The sequence below is a fragment of the Drosophila guanche genome, unplaced genomic scaffold, assembly GCF_900245975.1.
Source record: "Drosophila guanche unplaced genomic scaffold, DGUA_6, whole genome shotgun sequence".
NCBI classification, from domain to species: domain Eukaryota; kingdom Metazoa; phylum Arthropoda; class Insecta; order Diptera; family Drosophilidae; genus Drosophila; species Drosophila guanche.
Genome location: NW_022995747.1, coordinates 1,596,551 through 1,612,073, shown reverse-complemented (window position 1 = coordinate 1,612,073; position 15,523 = coordinate 1,596,551). Strand labels below are relative to the sequence as shown.

At 46.0% G+C, this 15,523-nt stretch overlaps 2 protein-coding genes across 11 annotated transcripts in view; both read left to right on the top strand.

Annotated features, from left to right (window-relative positions):
* LOC117583838 overlaps window positions 1–13,527 on the top strand; it is a 43,668-nt gene extending 30,141 nt beyond the window's left edge. For 2 of the 9 annotated variants that reach the window (XM_034272443.1, XM_034272441.1), the window contains 9 exons: window positions 5,368–5,639; window positions 5,720–5,857; window positions 6,022–6,315; window positions 6,374–6,613; window positions 6,845–8,263; window positions 8,321–8,503; window positions 8,573–8,665; window positions 8,734–8,851; window positions 11,376–13,527. In XM_034272443.1, the coding sequence (XP_034128334.1) occupies window positions 5,368–5,639; window positions 5,720–5,857; window positions 6,022–6,315; window positions 6,374–6,613; window positions 6,845–8,263; window positions 8,321–8,503; window positions 8,573–8,665; window positions 8,734–8,851; window positions 11,376–11,494 (2,876 nt within the window). In that variant the 3' untranslated portion in view covers window positions 11,495–13,527. Of the gene's footprint in view, window positions 1–913; window positions 1,460–1,516; window positions 4,547–5,361; window positions 5,640–5,719; window positions 5,858–6,021; window positions 6,316–6,373; window positions 6,614–6,844; window positions 8,264–8,320; window positions 8,504–8,572; window positions 8,666–8,733; window positions 8,852–9,189; window positions 9,713–9,799; window positions 10,352–11,375 lie in introns of those variants that run through there. The other 7 variants (XM_034272449.1, XM_034272444.1, XM_034272445.1 and 4 more) reach the window with 7 other exon arrangements.
* An 882-nt stretch (window positions 13,528–14,409) lies between these two features.
* Window positions 14,410–15,368, top strand: LOC117583845 (histidine-rich glycoprotein). 2 transcript variants are annotated; one of them, XM_034272464.1, is made up of 4 exons: window positions 14,410–14,542; window positions 14,612–14,691; window positions 14,762–15,093; window positions 15,156–15,368. In XM_034272464.1, the coding sequence occupies exons 1-4, from the start codon at window positions 14,519–14,521 to the stop codon at window positions 15,293–15,295; spliced, it is 576 nt and encodes a 191-aa protein (XP_034128355.1). In that variant the 5' UTR covers window positions 14,410–14,518; the 3' UTR covers window positions 15,296–15,368. The 2 variants fall into 2 exon arrangements, with proteins under 2 accessions (XP_034128355.1, XP_034128354.1); XM_034272463.1 differs by having other exon boundaries at window positions 14,412–14,542; window positions 14,585–14,691.
* The last annotated feature ends 155 nt before the right edge of the window (window positions 15,369–15,523 follow it).

Sequence of the window (15,523 nt, the reverse complement as noted above, 5' to 3'; positions counted from 1 at the left end):
ATTAATTGGCAAGCAATCAAACAACCAGAAAAAGAATAAGAAAGAAACCTTCCTGCCGTGCGCACACAAATACACAGCACACAACACACACCCACACACCCACACACACACCCACACACACACTAGAGAAACTTACACACACAAAAAATGCGTTGATAATTAAATAATTGAAGCCCAAAAGCAGGCAACGGCCCCACGGAGCTTCAAACTCTATTTTATTTTCATTCTCTCAACAACAACAACAACCAAATGGAAATGGAAATGGAAATGGAAAACGGAATATAATCCATACAAAAAATATATCCATGTAGTCTCTGTCTCTGTCTCGCTCTCTCCCTCTCTCTGTCTCTTTAAAGCAATCAACTTTCTGTTTATGTTTCCTTTTTATTTGTATTACTTTCATGGGCTTTGAAATGGTTAAAAAAAAAAAACTAAAACAAAATATTTACACACATTCCACAATTCTGGCGTAGTTAATTTCATTTTCATCTTCGTTCGGACGACTGGGTGCTTGGTGTTTCTACTACTAAATGCCGCTGTAAACTTCGCACTAAAACCCCCAAACAAAAAAATACAAACAAAAAAATAAAAATATAAATAAAAAAACTCAAACTCAAAACTCAATCTGGGATCATAGCGCAATCGAACACCCATTTGATTGAATTTAATTACCAAGCAAAATATAAAAATATTTGTTTTATATTTCTTCTTTTTCCACATACCAAAAAAAAAAAACAAAAAAAAAAAAAACAAAAAATATAAAAATATTTTCGTTGTGTATACCGTTCATTTTGGCTCTCTTTAAACAAACACCAACAAAAACACAATTCTTCAATTAATGTAAATGTAAAAAAAATGTAAAAAAAACATAAAAAAACGCACGATAAAAAAAAAAAACAAAACACAAACGCAGATGGGACTGTGGATGATACAGGGTATCATGGTGGCGCGGCAGGAAGGTCTACAACAGAAACAACAACAATTAATAATGAAAAAACAACAACAACAATGACAGGAAACACTACAACAACAACAACAACAACAACAACAACAACAGCAAGCAATAATGTAGCATTAGAAACAATAGAAAGACTTGGCAGTAGCAACAATTTAACACCAACAGCAGAAAATACAACAACAACAACAGTTACACCAACAACACCAACAATCAATACAAAATTCCAACTAAAACCGATACTAAAAGTGCACGAGGCCAGCAGCAGGCCCATTATTCAGGTGCAGCCAAAACGGCCCGAGGAGAGGCCAAAACTGAAATTGCAATTGCCAGCGGCGGACATGGTTGAGGATGGGGAGCAGCCTGTGCCCATTTTGCCAAAGAAAACAGCACCCAAGTCGCCGCAGAATGCCAATTATGTGCCCGTATACAACAATAAGCTGGTCAGCAGCGGCAACTATGAAAACATGGAATTTGGCAAGCCAAAACAGCAGAGCTCAGGCCAGGCAGAGGCAGGAGGAGAGGCACAGGCACAGGCACGGGCACAGGCACAGGCACAGGCACAGTCCAGTATGGCGATTAATGATCCCGAGGAGACACCCATGTTGATGCAGCTAAAGCTGTTTAAGGAGCAGCAACAAGAGGCAGCCACACAAAGGCAGGAGCAGGAGCTGCAGCAGGACGAGAACGATTTAACGCCAACGGCAGAAAGCAGGCCACCACTTGGACAGGCAGACGATGATGATGATGCTGCAACAGCACGATTGAGGGACTCAATACAGTCGGATGAGGATGCAGCAGTATTGCCACAGGATGAGGATGAGGATGAGGATGATGATGAGGATGAGAGCACCGCCTGTGAGGAGTACACAGATGATGATATTGACGAGGCCTTGGCACAGGACGATGAGGAGAAGGATGAGCAGCACTCCTACCCCGACCTACCCACTGATAAGGAGCTGCAGCAGCTTTATGTCAATGAGCCCATTACGCCCACGGATCAGCAGTTCGACGAGAGTCACTATCTGCCCATGACGCCCAAGAAGGTCGAACTGGGTCAGCCGGGCACCCTCAGCCTGGTGGCCACGCACGACAGCTACATGGAGGTGGAGGAGGAGAATCACTATGTGGAAATGACCAAGGGCATGCAGGACGAGGATGGCAGAAACAACTACGAGATCATGTGCATTGCCAGCTCCAGTTCGAGTAAAATAATCAAAGCGGAGCCTGTGTACATGGAGCTGGCGGGGGTCAAGGCAGCAGCTGCCGCCGCTGCCGAGGAGGCGCACTGCTCCTCTGGACGTTCTACTCTCAAAAAGGGCAAGAAGTGTGGCTCGGAGACGTTGAAGAAAAAGTCCAAGAAGCGGCAGGGCAAGGACATGCCGGACATACTCAAGCCAGCCAAGAGTGCGCTGGCTTTGGGCAGCGACAGCTCGGATGCGGATGATGAGAGCAGCCGGCAGCAGCTGGAGGCCAAGAAGCTGCGCTCCCGCTCACGTTTCAGCCTGTCGGATACGTTCAGGCCCGCGTCCTATTACCTGGGCGCCTCCACGCCGCTGAACAACTATGCGGAGAGCTCGGATAGTGAGATACTGCCTCCACCGCCCATTCCAGACTCCCCGCCGCCCATGGAGGAGCTCAAGACGGAGGAGATATTCTCCTCGGAGCACTACGACACGGTGAAGCGGCGGGACAGCAAGGTGAATCTGTCCTACGAGCAGCTGCCCAAGCTGCCCAAGCTGCATGCCAGCAACACGTCCCTCAATCTGTCCAAGGTGGATCCCAGCACGACCCTCAAGTGCAGTCGCCTCTCGCTGCCCGATCACTTTGCCAAGGCGAGGGCCCAACACCTGGCCACCAAAGGCACTGGCACGCCCACAGTGCTGCTGAAGCAACATCATGCACGGACGCTGTCCGACTCGAACTATAGCTGCCAGACGGACAACAGTTCGTCGAGGACCTCCTCGGACCTGGAGCTGTACCGCAAGCGCGGGCAGCAGGCACGCTGTCCCAGCAACAACTCCCTGCCGCTGCGGTACGTGGGAGACAGCAGCGAGAATGAGTCCTCCGTGGAGTTTAGGCAGAGGTCGGACTCTGAGCTGGATCGACAGCGTTCCCGGCGGCCACTGTCCCAGGAGTCCATCAGCGAAATTGAATCGCTGAGCGAACAGTTCGAGGAGACGCTCAGCAGCCACGAGCTGGACACGTACTTGAGTCACCTGCAGGGCAGGGATCTGCTGCCTTATCAGCACACGAGTCATGCCACGCCCACTAGCCACAGCCATGCCACGCCCACCAGCCAGCTGCTGAACGATGCAAATGCTGCGGCTGGTGCGGATATTCCAACGAATCTCATCAAGCCACCAAAGACATTCCGCAATGCGGACGATGGCGACGGGGAGCAGCATTTCTATGGCAACATTCACTTCCTCTCCTCCACGGACTCCATACAGCAGCTGGGCGAGGGTGGGGCAGCTGTGGCAGCAGCAGCGGCAGCAGCAGCGGCAGCGGCAGCTTACCTCACACCTCTGCACAGCCGGAACAACAGCAACATCTCGACACAGTCCGCGCCCTACTACTACTCGGAGCTGCCGGCCACGTTGCCGCTGAACAATCAGCGGGAGGTACACGCCCATGGGCAGAACATTGCGCACATACACAACCCCATCGATCGGCATCAGTTCAATGTGGATGCACTGGTGGACAAGGATCAGGCCATCGATAGCAAGAATCTGTACTGCGTGAAGGCGAACAACGAGAAGCTCAGCTACAGCAGCAATAAGAACATGAAGGCGGGACAGGCGCAGCTGAAACTCAACAACAGGCAGCTGCTGGGGTCAGAGGAGCAGCAGCCAGAGAGCGGCAGCCCGAGTGGCAGTCAGAGCCATCAACTAAACCCTGAACATTCATTTATCACCACAACTACTAAAAACACAAATCTCGCGCGTAAAACGATTGGTGGTAGCCTCTTGGCTGATGGCGCTAACATTCCTGGTGTGGGAGCAGCAGCAGCAGCAGCTGGAGCTGGAGCTGGAAGTCCGAGAACTCCCTGCAATAATGGCAATCAACTCTCAGTTCTAGGTGGCGAACTGCTCTGGGAGGAGGACACACTCTGGCGTGAGAGTCTGCGACGCGTCTCGCAGCGTCATGCGCGCTCCTTGGATGATCTCGACAGGATCACAGCCGCCGGTCCCAAGTCCAAGCTGAGTCGCGAGGTGACTTATGTGAACGACAGCCAGAAGCCACAGCAGAGGACACAACACTCCGCCAGCGATGAGCATGATGTCTATGTGCAGCTGTCGCAGTCCACCCAGCAGCACAACGATTCCGATGTGTACGAGGTGCTGCGCGAGGACACTGCCTCCAATTTGTCGCACAAATCGAATGAGCTGGATCGCGAAACCATACGACAGTGGGATGCAATGTCCAGTGGGCTAATGAAAACAAGCCACAGTGTGGAGAGTGCAGCAACAGCAACAGCCACACCCAAAGCCCAACTGCCGCTGACCAGCAGCGTGCGCTCCATCATACAGCAGCTGAATGGCAGTGGCAGTGGCAGCGCCCCAGACGATGCCAATGCAAATCCCATTGAGAGAAACAACTGAGTTTTCGCTTGCGCCCAAAAATATGCCACACTTTCTCGCGTAGTTTGCCTTTGCCCTGGCCTGCTCATCATGTTCCGCACTGTCTGTTGCTGTTTGCTTTCATATTTAGAACTAGTTTTAGACTGGCCAAAGGGAAACCAGCACACAGAGAGAGCGACAAATATTTATTTGTTTGCTTTTCATTTTTGTTGTTTGTTTGCACTTGTTGTTGTCGTTGTTGTTGTTCTACTCATTATTGTTGTGTTGTTTTGTTTGATTAATCAACTGGTAAGCAAATTTTCAAATTTTATTAAGTATTTTGTATTCCTCATTAAGTCATTGAACAAAAAAGAAACGCTTGTAAATAGAAAGCAAACACAGAAGTCACCAGAGCACACCGAACACATTTACACCTCATGTACACACGCTGTAAAGTCGCACACACGCACACATTCATATATGCATTTAATTGTATTATATTTAGCATTATTTTATGGGGCAGTTGCAGCAATTATTAGTTAGAAAATGGCAGCAGCAGCTACGGTTATAGCCCCACAGTTACCGCTTGGCTTTTAGCTTAGATTTTAGTTTAATTTCCCCATCAAAAAGTGATGATAAAACCAGCAGGAATATGCTACACTAAACCACATATTTATATCTCAAATCCAACTGCTGGAAATTCCTTTCCGTTTACCATTTATCGTTGCTTTTCCCCTTAAATTTCGCGCACGCATTGTAACTATTTTGAAGTGCCTCTCCCTTATCCCTCTGCTCCCCCCCAGCAGCCATTTACAATATTTATTTAATGATTTCCAACCCAACCTGTAGCCTCGATTTCGGTGCGCAATGTGAACAATTTGCCCGTGGGTAATCTGACGGTGAAGCCGGAGCCCAGCGATGGCCAGCAGGAGTCCGCCTTTGCGCCGTACTATGGCGAAACGAAGTACGCAAAGGCCACAGTGTTAACGGATCGAGGACTCTACGCTGGAGCCACCGCCACGCCGCAGCAGCATCCACAGCAGCAGCCATTCCGGCTGCGACGTGCTGGCAGTCGAGCGGAAATCGATATGCTGGAGCGTGAGACGAGCAGCCAGATTAGGGTAAGTTTTCGAACAGCGGAAAGCGAGAGCGAATGTGCGGGAATGTAGCCTGCCAAGTACTCACCATTTAGCACCCACAGAACTTGGATGTGTCCGCTGGGGATCTGTTGAGTCGCACCCACGAGGAGCTGGTGCTGCTGCTCATACAGCTGCGACGCCAGAGCAGCCAGACAGCCCGTGCCATTGAGCAATGTTGCAGCGATATCCACGATGTCCAGGTGGCTACCCAGAATGATTTACTTCTAGGTCTCTTGGTGGGGGTTCTGTGTGTTCTGACTAATTGCTTAATTGGTGCTGGTTGCCCTGTGATGCCTAATGCTTCAACTAAACTTAATCCTCTGCCACTTTGGACGCGACTAACTTCGCTTTTGCTTTCCCACAGAATCGCCTGCGTGGTGCTGAAGGTTTGACGCGTGCCGAGAGCATTCAGCGCTTGGATTACTTGAAGCAGCATCTGCTGGACCTGGAGCGGCAGTACGAGAAGAGCAAGCCGCTGGTCAATCTGGTGGACAATATGGTCAAGCTGGGCTCGCTCTACCGCAACGATGCCAATGGGCGCGCCCAACCAGCCACGCTGGATCGCCTGGAGTTCAATCAGCGCATGCAGGAGCGACAAATGCTGCAGGAGGAGCAGAAGCAATGGGAACGACTCAGTCCCAATCAAGCAGAGCTGCAGGTGCGTAGAGCACATATTTTCCATGTGGAATATTTCCTTTAAATTCTTCCCCTTGCAGGCCAAAGTCCGCGAGCTCTACCAACTCGATCAGCTGCTGCAGGAGGAGTCTGGCATTTTGCAGAGCTTGCAGCGTGACAAGGAGGACCTGGAGCGTGCTCTGGGTGGTCTGCGTGCACGCATACACGACAGCAATGCCACGCCCATGGCGCTGGAGGCGGCCAAGAAGCAGCAGCACATCCTCGAGCGTGAACTGTCGCGTGTCCATCAGCTGCTGGCCGAGAACTCAAAGGTAGCCAAGGTGCCTAGTAGAAGTGTTTTGTGTTGTCCGCCTTGAGCCTTCCATGTCGCATGTTTGCTTTTGTAACTAATGAACAGAGAAAGTCATCTAACAAAGAAAACTAATCGTAAGCCCAGGAGTTGCTCGTGGAGTTCCAAAAGACTTCTACCCAAGCCGCCTTTCATCTGCATGTGCCACAGCCTAAGCTCCCTAGAACGTCGACTAATGTCTTGACCTTGTCTTATCTTGCAGAAACTGGAGCAAACGGTGGCTGGCAATGCGCGCCTCGAGCAGGAGCTGCTGCTGCTGCGCCAGAAGGTGCAGGCCACGCGTGCCAGCAGCAGCAACGGGCTGGCCAATGGCTTGGATTCCCATGCGAATGGCGGCGATCAGACCGCGGTGGTGCTGCAGTCCGAGCTGGAGCGTGTGCAGTCGCTGGTGGGTGACATGCAGCGGCAGCGACACGAACTCAGCTCCGCTGTGCGCCAGCTGACGGAGAACTCGACGCGGCTGTACCAGGAAATTGGCAACAAGGAAATGAACAGCAGCAGCAGCGGTGGCGGCGGCGGCGGTTCCACCAATGGCAGCCTCAAGAAGCGCAGCAATTCGACCAGCTGGACAGAGACCGATCTGGATGCCAACATGCAGTGGAATGGCAGTCGCCAGAATCTCAATGATTCCACCTTGAATCTCTCCACGCCGCTCTATGTGGACACCAACACCAACAGCGCGGCCAAGCTGAGCGACTACAATCGCTACAATGGCAGCAGCGATGCCCTGGAAATGAGCGGCGTGGACAGCGATGGCTTTCTGGACAGCAATCCGTTTGCCAATCTGAGCAATCTCGAGAAACAGGAGATCAAAACGGTGCGCATTGTGAAGCGGGAATCGGAGCGCAGGCATCGCGATCGCAGCGAACGTGGCCTGAGCAGCTCCACACAGAATCTGGATCAAGTGCTGGAGGAGGAGCAATACGCGCAGCAGCAGCAGCAGCACCACCAGCAGCAGCTGTATGGCCATGGCCTGGAGGAGCAGCTGACCAACGGACATCACAGTCGCTCCAAGTCGCTGCCAAGGAACTACAGCGAGCCACCAAAGCCGCGCAACAGTCGCCACATGAATGGGGGAGGAGCAGTGAAGCAGAATGGACACCACTACAATGGCAGCTACGATTACGACAGGAACAGCAACTACGAGCATCAGCCGCCGCCACCACCAGCACCGTCAGCAGTGCCAGTGCCACAGAGCAATGGACATCATCATCAGCATCAGCATCAGAGGGAGCAGCATCAGCGGGATCAGCGGGAACACCTGAATCCCCTGGCCAATGCTTACTTCGCCAAGCAGCTGCAGCAGCAGGCAAATCCCTCAAGGGACAGCGCCCGTGTGGCGCTACGCACCAAAACCGACTCCTTGCAGAGCCTCAACAAGAGCCTCACTGAACTCAGTCCGGAGCCAGTGTTCCAGAGCGTGGCTGCGCGGCAGATCATCAATGAAATGTCCGCTGGTTCGGCATCGGAGGATACCGAAAAGACTGTGGAGAAGGTGCCGCCGCCACACAAGCATCGACGGGCAGTGCCACGCGAGAAGCGACGCCACTACACGGCGCCCAACAATGTCAACCAGAAGGCCATGGAGAAGGTGCAGGCAGAGAATGATATGAATCGGAATGTAAGTGGCAGCAAGGTTATCAAAAAACTCAACTAACTGTTTACTCTCTTCCTGTAGAACACAAACTGGCGTGCACGCGATGATCTGGACATGGAGGTGGCCTTGAGGCCGCGCATGAATGCGCCCGATGTGGTGCGTTCGGCACTGGGACAGGGCGAGAAGATATCTGAGAACACCATTGATAACTTGCTGCTGGCACCCAACAAAATAGTCATACCCGAGCGTTACATACCAGAAACAGTGAGTGCTAATTGTAGTTGAACAAGTGTAGGACAATTCCTGACTTGATTTATGTTTGTTTCCCCACAGACGCCCGAGCTTTCGCCCGAGGAGAAGAAGCGTCGCCAGGAGAAGGTCGAGTCCATTAAGAAAATGCTGTCCGAGGCGCCACTCAGCAGCAATGTAAGTGCTCAAAGCAATTAGACATGGAATGGTTTACTTTATGTAACTTGTAATTTTATTTTGTATAGGAAAACGAGAGCCTGCCGCCTAGCAAAATCACAGCGGAAAAGAAGCAGCGCGAGCATCTGCTGCAGCTGAATCAGATCTTGGCGCAGCAAGTGATGCAAGTCAGCAAGATTGTGGCCGGTAAGTGTAGCACTCAGAACTAGCAATCAAAGTTTAACTTTTGCATTAAGTTCCAATTGATTACCTGAAGCAAATTCCCCATTGAAATGTTAATGCAATGCCTTGCAAGTTGAGTTTCTGTTCAATGTTTTTGTTCTTACTAATACGCTCAACAAAATCCAACCCATAGAACTATGTATTATGTATGAATTTATGTATATATAACTCAGCGTTCATTCAGTCAGTGATGACCACCCGCCTTAGCCCCTGCCCCCATTCAAACTCTCTGTCGAATCTCTATGCTCTTCTAATCTATATCTATATATATATCTATCTTTCAACTCTCTCTGATTTTCTAGATGATTAATGATAATAAATATCATATGCCCCCCATTCTAAATAAGATAACTAAGATCATTCTCCCTCCATTCACCATTGCGAGCTCATCAGCGACGTGCGCCATTCTCATTACCCTTTCACTTACAAAACGTAGACACTGTAACCCACCCACACACACACGCACACACTTGCAGCAGTCAATCATACAAATCAGAACACAGACTTGTGGCTGGCGCAAAGGTGAATTTACTTACGCTGTCCGCTGTGGGGCGCACCAATAACATATTCACCACGCTTAGCCAAGACAAGCGCTCACCCCTGTGGTGAGTCTTGTAAGTAAATTCGCCTTGTTGTGGCTCACATTGCCCGACCCCTTCATGCATAAATCCATACATACATTCGTACATACATAGCACCTGTCCAGTTGATGTATTCAATTAATCATAAATTAAGTAACAATCGCTGCGAGTTCCCTGAACTACGCGAAAGGTGTGCCCGTACCACATATCAAGCTGAATACTTTTAGGAACTTACATTTTAATCAACTGTTTATTTATTTATATGCGATTTTATAATTTTCTTTGCATTTTTTATAACCCTTATTTGTATTTGTTTTTCGCATTCTTCTAGGCAATCCCACTAGTCACAACTAATTAACCAGTAGCCCAGTCAGTCAGTCGTGTTGTTTATGTTCACATTTTTGTGTTTTTAAAATTGCATTTATTCAAGCATTTATTTTGTTCGAGACGCTACACACCACGTACCACATGTTGTTCACCCGGTTCGCGTTATCAAAACACTCAAACAGCAAACACACCCAGTACATACTTACATACATATATAAATATGCATACAAAGAACGGTACACTTAAGTAACAGCAACAGCAACAACAAGAACACAACACAGCCACAGCCACAAACGGTTGAGATTTACAGCATGCAAAACTCTCACTCCAAAAGTAAACGCTCTCTCTGTCACTCTTCAAAACAAAACAAAACGCAAAAATTCACAACAACAAAACAACAAAAATACTAAAAAAATACAACAACAAGAACAACCGACAACAAAGCAATAGCAACAAGAACAAGTACAACAACAACAACAACAACAAAAAGAACAACTACAACAAGCACAAAGAACAACAGTTAAAAGAAAAAAACGAATTGAATGCGTAAGTCAAGGTTTGTACACATTTCACATATTCAATGATAATTCATACAAAGCTCGTAAAATACTTTTAACAGACGAGTGTATGTCCTTTATGTAGCTTCCTTGCCATGCCCATAACCAATAATAATCACGCCAAAAACTGTGCCTAGTTTGTTAGACTCAACATTGGCCAAACTAATTCGCTTGCACGCCATAACTATAATTTATAACTATATAATATAATGTATATTAATATATAATCTAAAATTGCACCCAAGCTCACCTGACACGTTACACCACGCAAACGCAAAGAAAAACCAACCAAAAACACTCAAAAACCACACACTAGAAACACACTCTATAGAGAGCACAAAAAATGCAAGTCTATTGGAATTTAGGGATAAAAAAAACAAGAAATAAATATTCAGCTTCAAGAGATAAAATATATAAAATTCCATGATTAATTGAGGCTAAAGTAAAACATTTTTGTAGATAAAAATCATACAAAACAGAACAGTTTTTAACAAATTTTTGTCAGCTAAATCTAGGAAAATAATTCAGTTTATTCAGCATGGAAGTCAATAAATCAAAATATTCAAAATTCTTCAGGCATTCTGATCTTCAGAAACTTTCAATCTCCAAAATGTTCAAGCCAATTGCTTAGTTTGTAAACCAAATTTGCTGCACTGCCTAAAATGCGTTTAAAGTTGTCGAAAAAGAGTCCAAAGAGCGCTAAAACGCTTTGCCATATGAGTAAGTATACGCCCAAAAAGCATAAGGAGCAGCCGCAGGACAGATACCCAACACAACAGACACACAAAAACTTGTACAAAAAAAAACCCACACACACAAAACCAAAACCAACACAAACACAAAAAAAAACGATGCCGGATAGAACTGGTTATCGGTGTACTCTCTTTTTTCCTATGCCTCTACCTACAATATACTCGAAAACTTTTACAGCACGCTTGGGATGAAGGTGTTTGCCTATGTGCGGGTGAAATGGGAGTCTGGAACGTAGTGGAACTAACTCTTTTATTTCTTGTCAACCCACAGAGAAAGCCATGTCAAAGGCGGCCAGCCGAACGAGTCAGGGCAGCGATGAGGAGCGAGGATCGGATTCACCGACCGATTCACTGCCGCTGTACCAGCAACGGGATAACTTCTACAGCTAAACGACTACGAAAGCGACAACAACTAACTAACTAAACTCCGTTTAGCGAATGGAAATACTCGTATAATAATCAAGCACAATATGCGCTGCATTTATCTTCAGAATCAAACTAGGACAAAAATTTGCTAACAGTTTTTAAATGGAAAATCGTATCAATTCTTAATGTGACTGAGTTACGTATATACATAATCCTATATCGGGAATATATATCTGTTGAAGAGAGACTTTATTAAAGGGAAAAACAAATCGAACAAGTCAGTAGATTCTGCGAGAAAAATAAACGAATTTTTGGGTGAGCGGCAGTAAGCGATTGTTAATGCATATTATTATGATATATAAACACAGCAGCAGATACAAGATACAAGATACAGATACAGATACAGATATATATTATATATACAACATATACAATATGTAAATCAAAGATTCAACATATCAATGTAAGCGTGTTGCAAACGTCATTCAAACGATATCAATTATAAAACACCCACAATTAGCGGTCGTTTCTTGAACTGTAGGAAAAAAGGGTTTATGTAATTATGTACGCTACATATGTATGTACATATGTACATTTATGTATGCATCAGCTAGGAGGAGTCGAATCAAACACGTTCCTGTGCAGGCTTACAAACTAGAGACAGAGAGACAGAGAGAGAGAGTTGTGTGTTGGGCAGATGGTCAAAACTTATTCATGGCAACTAAAAACAATAACTTCAAAGACTTTTTGTAACGGACTTTTCAACGGGTAGCGCATTTCTCTCAAAAATCAAAAGAAAAACCAACCAAAACAGCAACAACAATTGAACAATTTTTGGAGCCAATATTAATGCATTTGATATAAAACGACTTTTTAAGATCAGCAGCATGGGGACACAGAGCATAGAACTCAAACAGCATCATTCCTATAGCGACAGAAAGAGAAACACAAAGAGAGAGAGACACAAAGAGAGAGTCACAGAGAGAGAGAGAGAGAGGAGTAACGGGTTTCCCCCTCCGCCAGCAGAACGCACAGCGCACTCAAAGCACACTTCGGACCTATGCAAAAATGTTATTTTCCAAAACGTACCTACCTATCGCAATTACTTATTAATAATGGGAAATAATATTTACACATGAATAAATGAAAGGCAGAAACGTAAACGAAATATAATTAAATTGTATTTAAACGAATGCAAAATGAAATATGAAAAAAGCAAAACGCTGACCTACGTACGACATGCATATATTAATTTTAAATGAAAGATACATATTTGAACAGGCATAATGCTGCACTATACACATAATTATTTAAATGTAGGTCAATTAGCCAGGCAATTAAAGTGAAAAGCGAGAGCATAGATCATGCTGGATGGAATGTGTTAAAACAAAACAATCGCAAGTCAATCGATATGGATAATGGTTAATGGATATAATTATACTCGAATGCCAACCGCTGGTTCAATTTAATGTCTATATAACTTTCAAAGTTATTGAATGTCGCAGTAGCTATTCGCAATTAAACATAAAGACATCATATGCATGAATAAACGTTTCAAATTGTATGCCTCCTAATCCCACAAGAACAACAACGATAAATTGTTAATAGAAGCATAAAGTAAAATATATATATTAAAAGTCTAATGTATCCACGCGAAAAATTGTACAAAAAGTATGTTTTAAGTTGTTAGCTTTTAGTTGTTATTGCAATGATTATGTTTATGCTATGTTTTAAGGTTATCTTTTATCTTTAAGTTGAAGTTTCCCTAAACACTCCCTTCGCGGTGCTATATGGAATGTGTATATGTACATTATTTGCTCTCAAGCTATTCTACCAAGTTCGCGCACACACAGTTAGGCAGTGTCCAAAACCCAATCATATATTGTATGTAGATTGTCGTCAGGCTTTTACCATTATTGCAATTTGCACGCATACTCCCCTAGATACTCGTACCGAAGCATAACAACAACCACAACAACAAATATTTATTGCATATACATAAAATATACATACATATACATATACATATATATAATATAAATAAATATACAACTACATATACAAATTGTACGTCATAATATGATAAGAGTTGAAGACGATAAAACTGCGAACGAAACGAGCGAGAACGAGAAATGTTATCAATAAAGATTATAGTTGAAAATTCAAATTACTACCCAAGTGGGATCTCTCTTTATTGTCTGGTGGTTACAGCGCGAAGGTTGGACGGAAGAGGAACTGCGGACTGTCGCAATTGCCGGCATTATTCAAGATCAATGCTAAGGGGGTGGTGCCTACAAGTGCCTGCCATGAATCACAATGAACCCCGGCACGCTGACAGCTAACATACAGCACTTGGCTGCTGCTTTGTGGGTGTTTCTTTTAGGGTAAAATATGTAGAGCATTCGAGATGGCTTTCTAAAAGCGATCTCCGGTCTTATCACATTAACATAATCGTGACTCGCCCACAACAAAAGTGTTTCAGCGATCTAAAAACTAATATATAAATATTCAAGCAGATATTTCCATACCCAAAAGTCATTCATCTGTGGGATTTTCGCACTCTCAACTCGACTGCTGCTTTAATTGATCAACCACAAAATGAACAGCGTTTTGTTGTCACATTAGCAGCCTGGCAAATGGCAATTAAAGTGCGTTTTGTGGCTGTTTTTGCAGGGCTGCTGGCTGGGTCACTTCCACTGCAGTTAAGCTAATTACAATAAGCTCAAAGATTGCCATAAGTACGTACATATGTGTACCTCTACACATGTTTATCGAGATATGAACAAAACCTGAATTAACATGAACCAATCAGGTTTATGGCGTCGCACGCTGATGATGATGCGCACAAAAAAAACAACTCAAAATCTGAGTGACTAAGGGAGCAAATATATAGTTGAAAAAAAATATATAATAAAAAAACCCCGACATGCGACATTGTCTCGACATTATTTGTGCGGAAAGAAGTGAGTCGCCCGCGAGCTTTAGTCGACTTTGCGCGTCTAAAGAGTGCGGTTCGAAGGTACAAAACTCGAACGAGTTTCAAGTGTTATGTTTGCCCCCCTGCCAGCATGTGTAAGTAGAACGTTCTCCCTGTGGCCTGACCGTAAATTGAAGCCCAATCCCTTGCCATATTTCACACAGTTGGCGCTGTTGGCCGTGATAAGCCAGCGGGTGAAGCTGCTCCAGGCCGCTCCAGCACCATTTCCAGCAATTGAGAATGCGTCAGTATCAGCAGCCATGGGTCGCACATCAATTGCAGTCTGTATCATCTCTACTCTGCTCCCATTTCAGTGCCTTCACCAGTCAAGATTTATTGGCCGAGGAATCAGCGGTTGTGGCCTGGCCACAAGAGGCGGCACCGCCTGCACCGCCTGCACTGAGCCATGTCCAGCACAAGCGTCACCGGCGACACCATCATCACAAGCGGCATTGGGATCATCATTTCCCTGGGGGCTCGAGCTGCCACCATGGCAGCCATGAGGGCTACGGTCCGGATTTTGGTCACCATCACGGACACGACTTCGATCCGTATCCGAATGGCTTTGGACCGTTTCCGGGCTTTGGTCCGCCGGGATATGATATACAGCAGCGTCCCTTTAGGGCAGAGCTGGAGCCGTTTAAGGGTAAGGTTTGGGTTTGAGTTTGAGTTTGTGTTAACACTCACTCGATTGTCGCTGCATTTCAGACAACAAAGGTGGATCGCGACCACGCACCAGCAGTGTAGCTCCCCCTACAGCAGCTTCCACAACCACTTTGGCACCTCCTCCCGTCAGCAGCAGCACCACAGAAGACAGCACCTTGGCCATTGACATACGAATTGGATAGCTTTACACCTTAGACCTCATTCTGTTTTATTCATTCATTTTGCCTGGCATTAAAGCTGCTACTTTAACCACAAGTTATCTATCCATTACCATTACCATTAGCTTGCTGCCTGATGCACTCTTGCATGCCCCAAAGAGCACTTAAAGGGATCGTTTGACAGACCAGTCCAGATATATGCTAATTCTAGAGTATAAATAACAAAGCAAGGGGCTTGGTTGTGTGGGGGGA

Bases quoted from the DNA above. Each gene is read 5' to 3' on its own strand.
- LOC117583845 (XM_034272463.1), top strand. From the start codon at position 14,519: ATGTTTGCCCCCCTGCCAGCATGT. The intron at 14,543-14,584 runs GTAAGTAGAACG...CGTAAATTGAAG, and splicing joins TTGCCCCCCTGCCAGCATGT to CCCAATCCCTTGCCATATTT. The intron at 14,692-14,761 runs GTCAGTATCAGC...CTCCCATTTCAG, and splicing joins TTTCCAGCAATTGAGAATGC to TGCCTTCACCAGTCAAGATT.